At 29.8% G+C, this 7,602-nt stretch overlaps 1 protein-coding gene across 2 annotated transcripts in view; it reads left to right on the plus strand.

Moving 5' to 3' along the window:
- The window catches only part of LOC133324794 (uncharacterized), a 98,709-nt gene extending 91,561 nt beyond the window's left edge, over positions 1-7,148 (plus strand). For both annotated transcript variants that reach the window (XM_061533633.1, XM_061533634.1), the window contains exons 2-4: positions 102-162; positions 5,787-5,957; positions 6,939-7,148. In XM_061533633.1, coding sequence (XP_061389617.1) covers positions 105-162; positions 5,787-5,957; positions 6,939-7,147 — 438 coding nt within the window. In that variant the 5' untranslated portion in view covers positions 102-104 and the 3' untranslated portion in view covers position 7,148. The remainder of the gene's footprint in view (positions 1-101; positions 163-5,786; positions 5,958-6,938) is intronic.
- Positions 7,149-7,602: the final 454 nt, after the last annotated feature.

Genomic DNA, 7,602 nt, shown 5'->3' on the forward strand with positions numbered 1-7,602 from the left:
GTCGTTCGCGAACGTTGTAGCCTCAAACATCTTAACTTGACTCTTTCGTCTCTTCCAACAACTATTCAGTGTTTGTTTTTCTTTTTCCTAAAATCAAATTCAAAATGCAAAAAAATATTTTGATTGTTTGCAGTGTATTTGCCTTGTGTTTGGTAAATAGCGGTAAGTGAAGTGTTTCCTCTATATGTACAGACGTTACATGTATATACATGTTTTGTGGACGAATGAGTGTGTATTTAAATTTGAAAATTTGCATTTAAACGCTAAAATACCTATACACAAATTAATGAGCCTATACTATATTCGGTTTTTTGGTTGTTTGAAGGAAAAGTTGCTAAAAAACTTGTTTATATTCCATAAATCTGTTTTTTTGCCTTTGCTTGAATAGAATATCGAACATTCTCTGGCTTCTCAATGTCAGCTTGTGAATTGAATGTTAAATATGTAAATATTTGACATCATCAGTGTTGAATTGTTTCATATTTACAACGCAAAAGCAGTTATAATTATAATACTAATTATTATTGTTGTTGTTATTTACAACTGGTGAGATTTTATAAAATATGAATATATAAACAAGTAAATGGTGAGTAAATGTGCAACCTGCGCAAATGCGAGAACTCATGGAAATATATTTTATTAATTGTAGAACGTAATATTCTGAAAATTTTTTTTTTTTTTTTTTTTTGGTTATTTATCTAATAAAAATTTAAATTTGTAAAAACAAGCTTGGGCTAAAAAGTACTTTAAAGATTAAACATTAAATTAAAAATCCCCACAGTCTTGCATTCTCACGTCCTAGATGATCTGATATTTGCACCAATAAATCTTGTGGCATGTTTACATTTATGACTATTATTATGATACACTGTTCAATTATGTATAATTAGGTATATTATATAGGAACATATATGTCAAATCGATTATAATAAATTAAATTACCGCTAATTACCGTAATTATTGACAAGTGATGCAGTGGAATATATTTTAATTGTTTTTGGAATTGTCTTTAATGTAATTATCTAACTGTTTAATGCCAGAATTAAAGACAATCAGTGTTTAATGAAAATATTTAATACATAAGGGTATCATAAAATGAAGATATCTTTCTTCATGTCATATAATTAATGTGGATAATAACATTAGGTTCGTTCGTTTACTTTCCCAGTAATATTTACTCAGTAAGAATTTGCAGAGAGTAAATACGAATTTGTCCTTTTCAAGAGAGAAAACTGGAAAAAGTAAACGAACAACATCCAGTAAAAAGATTGTTTCGACACAGCTGATTAAAACAACAAACAAATTGGCGCAAACTATAAGACAGCATTTTTATTAGAAAAATGGATAACAAGCGGAAAATTGATGTTGTTTGTTCCCCATAAACATTTAAAAGGGTTGTGACCTGTTATTCCTGTATCTGCAATTGATATGGGGGTGGACATAACCGATGGTGTTCCAGACATGTTAGGGATGCACACTTTTTTGTTTCGATTTGGAACCTAAAAAATCGTTCGCCAATTACTCTTATTACTCTTATTTTTAAATACTTGCGTTTTCTTCATCCATTTTGGTATTTAATGATACAAAATCAAAATAAAATTCACAAAACAATCAATTTTCTTGGGAACATTTTTTTGTTTGTTTACAAAACATAAAAAAACAGCTGATTATATATCAGCTGATGGTACAAGAAAATTCTTACTGAGTAAATTTTCCTTGTAAGAATTTGCAAATACTCAGTAACACAACTGTCAAATCTGCTCTCTCAATTCACTCTCTTTTACTGGACTTTTGGGTAAACGAACAACATTTTGTAATAATTTGTACAAATTCGTACAAATTATTGAGTAAACGAACGAACCTATTTAGTAAAACCTTTTTATTTTATTTATTGGTCAATAAATATCGCAATATGCTCAAAACGACAAACATGTACACCACAATATAAAATTCGTCTTAAAGCTATACAATTCAAACTTAATATAAGGATTTTAAATAACAGACTACAATGCAAAAATAATACCATAGACAGACGACAGCCTTAATTTGCATTAAAAAGTTCTTAATTTGAATTAAAATTTACCCCTGACAGACGAGAGTTTCTGCATTTATGAACGAGTTTTTTGTTTCAAAACTATTGTTTGTCTGTGTGTAGGAAGAAAATATTGACATTTCTTTAAATATTTTTTTGGATTACATCTTTTTGAAATTGATACATGGCAGGAAGGAAAACTAACAGCTATAATGAAGATAAAACAGCTTCAAATTTGAAGAAATGTTGAATTTTGCCTCTATTTTTAATTTTTATTTTCGTAAACGTAAACGAATTTGACAACAATCAATTTATTTTCTACAGCATTGCCATACTGAAATTACTTAATTCAGTATAAATTCAGATTGATTTTGTGCATTAACAACACATAAAAATGAGGATAATGTACAAGTTAATTTGAATTAAGGCTGTTAATGCAAATTAAGGCTGTCGTCTGTCTAGGCTATAAGGCTCCCCAGCCTCGTAAAAAAGGAACATCGTAGTTAGCGACTATTGATGGTAAATCATATGATTGCGACATCAGTCAATCCCATTATTAACGTCTTCAAATAAAAATTCCACAGCTCAACTGGAAGCTGATTCCACAAACATGCAGAACGGACAATAAAAGATCTTTCGTATAAAGATGTAGAAAAAACGTGGAAAAATTAAATGTGTGTTCCTGCAAGATCTCGAGAAAACAAACCGATCTCCCAGGAAACCAGGAAGTTGCAAACTAACCGATTTGTAAAGAAATGAAACAACACGTTGCTTTACAAATATAGAAAAAGGAAATACTAAAAAATGTGTTACATGAGCGGAAAAATGGTCCGACGGCGTAAATTTTAAACATATCTCACAATCATATTGAATAATATATCTATTTTAATAATTTTTTTTGTGAAGTGATTTCTATGTCAGTTAAACTATAGCAGAAATGCAACTCTGTAGATAGTGGATTCTAAATTCGAATATGAAATAAATATACGCAACATGTTATTGTTGTTATTTGACATTTTCCCAACACACAGGCATTCCTGTTTACCATTTTAGGTTCTGGAACGGAACAATGGTATAATAATAGAAGGTAACAGCAAGTGTTGTTGTACAACAAACGATACAACAACCACATGGAAATTTCTTGTAAGTTTTACTAGGCCAACGTCATTTGACAGAAAAATTTAAACAAACAAATTATTTTTATTTTGAAAATGTAATATTTTGGTATCCTCAAAATAAAATTGAAAAACATGAATGAAAATCTATCTAATTTATATTACTATTGCTTCCACATCTTTGCTATAATTGAGCCATTGCCACTTATACGTGTAACACTAATGAAATTGCTGGGTATTGCGAGTTATTCCATGAAAAAAGATTTGCTTCCTCAAACTTTCCCAGCAGGCAGATTGAGTAAATTGAATGCGGGAGGACATTTAATAGAGAACAATTTCGAATTGTATGCGTTCCCAATTTTCCTGTTGGGTAATTTTTAAAAACATAATTTGTCATATTGATATTGACACTAGTTACGTTGAAATCAAATCAGCTGGGTTTTGCCGTTACCTTTTATAATTGTACAATGGTATTTTCATTTAAACTTTGAAAGCTGAATGTTGTCAAAAGCAAATTTTTGAAAAAAATTGGAAACATATGAAAGCATAAGATTACTTTGTATAATTATTATTTATTTTTATTAGTTTATTATTATTTTTTTCTTAAACTTATTTTTTACCCGCAACCAAAAGTTTTGCCACGTTTTAAAGGAACCCCAGTTTAGCATAGACGGTGATAAAAATCGGTTGCTTTTCTCATAAACTATTTCCCTGAAGATGACTGCCGAAGACAGTCGAAATATTTGAAAATAAAAATAAACAAAAAGGAAAAACCATAACCAACGAGTTTTTCAATTGACCTAGAGCCAAAAAAAAAAATCCACAAGAATTAACATATCACAGGTCAACAATAAAAGGTCGTTTACATTTAACCGGATTTGGTTAACCCAGTGGGTTTAAATTTTCAATTCCTTTGAATATATGCCAAATAAATCCTCATAAAGTAGGTTAACCCGGTAAAAAGTTCTAATGTAAATGCCGTATAACAACAACAAATCCACACATATAAAAAACAATCCAACTTCAAATTGACCTCAACCTTTTAATACAATTTTATATTTGGACATATTTGATCGCACGTACAATGTATATTTTTATTAAAATCATAATTCGAATGTTGTGTGGTAATGTGTCATATTCTTAGTTGTGTTCTTTTAACCACAATTGATAATAATATTATTCTGGGTTGATCAAATTTGATCCATGGCCTTTTTAATCAGAATGTCGAGAAAGCAAATTACTCACAACATATGGTCTGTTCCCGTACTGCAAGAATCTACTCGATTTTACTATTTTCTTCGATATCATAAAGGAAAAAAGTGTTATCGGAGTAAAAAATAGTAGATTCTTGCAGTACGGGAACAGACCAATAGTTTTGCTACAAACGGGCTGAAAATATGACATGACCGATACATACTGGATTCCATGGCATAACTACAGAAGGTAGTCTCATTTGAGAATCTGATGATGGCAACCCTTTTTATCTTGGAATTCATCTATCAATTTTAATTTATATGAAAAATAAATTCCATAAAATTTTAGGTATGTCGATTGGCATATTTTCAATAAATAAAGTAAAAAATATATTTTCTAAAGCTGAACCTTGCTCTCAACATTTTAAATATTAATAATAGAAGGTAAAAGCAAGTTTTGTTGTACAACAACCACATGGAAATTTGTTTTTGTAAGTTATACTAGTGCCAACGTCATTTGACAGAAAAATGTAAACAAACAAATTGCATTTATTTTGAAAATGTAACATTGTCGAATCCTCAAAATAAAATGGAAAAACATGAATGGAAATTTATCATATATATATATTTCTGTCGCTTCCGCATCTTTCCTATAATTGAGCCATTGCCTCTTATATGTGTGAAAATGTTGAAAATTTCGAGTTATTCAATGAAAAAAAGATTTTCTTCCTTTAACTTTCCCAGCAGACAGATATTTCCTGACATACTGCAAAAACTATTCCGGCCTTCTTCCATAAAGGCTATCGAAGTTGAGTAGTTCCTTTAGGTTAATTCCCAATTTTTTAGTTTTTATTTCAAATATTTATTTATTTTGAGAATTATTTATGGTTTTATACTAATTCTACCAATTTCAGGTACATTCGGACCTTTATATTCTATAATAAGGGTGTCTTTCTGAATATTCTGTGTATTGTACAAATTGTTGGCAATTTTAAAAGATTTTACAGATTTTTTCAAAAATTTGTATCTGTAAATGAATTTATCGGTGCTTAGTTTACATATTTTAACTAAATTAAAGAGCTTTTTTAAAAATATTTTCAAAAAATGCAATAAAGTAAAAAATCACACAATCTTTTAATTATGTGGCCACTTCAAAGTCGACGAATTTTCATAAAAACCGTTATTTATGGAAAAATTGCATGTAATAATTTTCTATTTTCACACTAAATCTCTTAAGTGCAGAATATCGAAGTGTTCTGAATTAAAAACAATTCAAAAATACTTCAAACGAATCGAGGGCTGATCAAAACAATTTGACCACTGTAAATGTTATAATTATATGACCACCACTGTATATAACGAGATATCAGATAATCATAATAAATTTAAAATAATAAAATTGTAATTTAAATGTTTAATATTTCATATTTTTCCATTTATTTCCAGCTAATGCCATTAAATGTTATCAATGTAAATCGATTACTGATGCCGGCTGTGCTAGTGACATGATTGATGCCAATTCTCGTATCCGAGTTGTAGACTGCGATAATGAAAGGAAACCAAATTCTATGGATCAATATATGCCAGTTACAAAGTGTAATCGTGTTGTCACAAGTGGTAAGTACAAATATTGATAAAAGAAACATGTAAATTATCCTTAAAATTATAATATTTTAGAATGTATTTTAATAAAAAAAATATTTTAAGTTATTTTAAAAATATATCAAATAGATTAATGTAGAATCCATAGACAATTTTGTCATAAATTTGACTAGCTTCTTTCCAGAAGTATTTAACCACACCTAGTTTTTAAAACCAAAACTTAAAGATTAGATTGATTCCAATAATATATGACAATATATTATAAGTCTCACGCCATTAAGCCTTAGCTGTCGTAAACTGCGTATGCGTATTTTAATTTATAAACAAAACTTTTTTGTAGAAATTGTTAATATTCAAATCAGCAAATGCCAATGGAAATTTTGTTGTATTCGATCGATATAGTGATGTCATTCCCATACAGACATTTTGTTAAATAAATTTGGCAATGATTGCCTCTACATATCTATGTATGGGGAAGACCTCCCACCACACCGTAAACAGTCATAGACAATAACATTAGCCATATGGACTTCACAAGTAAACAAAATTAATATATAAAAATAATATGTATATAAAAAATTTTTGTATAGATGCGTCTTGGCAAATTATTCTCAATTACCTTAGAATTTTATGACGTCATGTTCGAAACAATTTTTCAATTGTTAAAATAAAATTCAACACACAGCTCAATAAAGAGAACATTTCGTTCTTACAATCATGAGAATTTTAGTTGTAAAGCTTTTTATTTTTTGAAAACAAAAGCTTTCTTAATTACAAAACCAAACACAGGCTTTAACAATGTCAACACCTGTTGTTTTGAATCCATTTGTTAAATAGAGTTAAGTGGTTTAAGAACAGTGGTTTCAATATCTTTTATATCTTAGCTTGTATAATTTGTAGAGAAAGTTGTTTTATTTCAATAAAAATATTCGTAAAGGAATTTTCATTTAAATTACTAAAAAATATAATTCTTCCTCTCTCTCTCTCTCTTTACAGATAAAGCCGGCACCATTATATCCCGCGATTGTCACTTCCAAGTTATTGGTTCCGATCCCAATGTTTGTACTGTCTCTCATAGCCGTAAAGTTGACAGTTGTCACACCTGTACCGGAGATTTGTGCAATAGTAACTCGTCGGCTGGTCGTTTTATGGCTATTGGATTCACTGCCGTCATTGCTTTAGTCGCAATGGTGTTCGCTTTCTAATTTACTTAACCTCTTTATTTTTTGTATTGTATTATTTTTAATTTTGTTATTATTTTTAAATAAAGATTATTTGTTTTGTCCGGTCGTACCTTTAAAAAAAAAACCAAATAATTCTTCGAGTTAATAAGGCTCTTAGATATACGTGCATTACATGTATCCGTGCTTCTGGTGGTGATGGTGTGGCTGGTGTTGTTGATCATGGCGCTAGTGTTAGTTCGGTTGCTGGTGTGATGCCTGTTTCTAGTGCTTCTGTTGATAATGGTGCTGCACTTGTTAATGCGGATGCCTTACGTAGTTTGCAGAATGATATGTTATCTACCATGAAACTAAAGATGGATGCTTACATGGCACAGTGTATGCAGGAGTTTAAATCCCAAACAGATGCTCTTTTTGAATTGTACAGTGCTGAATTCTCTGAGGTGAAGAGCAATATCACTGAGCTGAAGCAGTCCGTT

The sequence above is a fragment of the Musca vetustissima genome, unplaced genomic scaffold, assembly GCF_032173495.1.
Source record: "Musca vetustissima isolate MV318-11 ecotype Yass unplaced genomic scaffold, APGP_CSIRO_Mvet_v1 utg665, whole genome shotgun sequence".
Lineage (NCBI taxonomy): Eukaryota > Metazoa > Arthropoda > Insecta > Diptera > Muscidae > Musca > Musca vetustissima.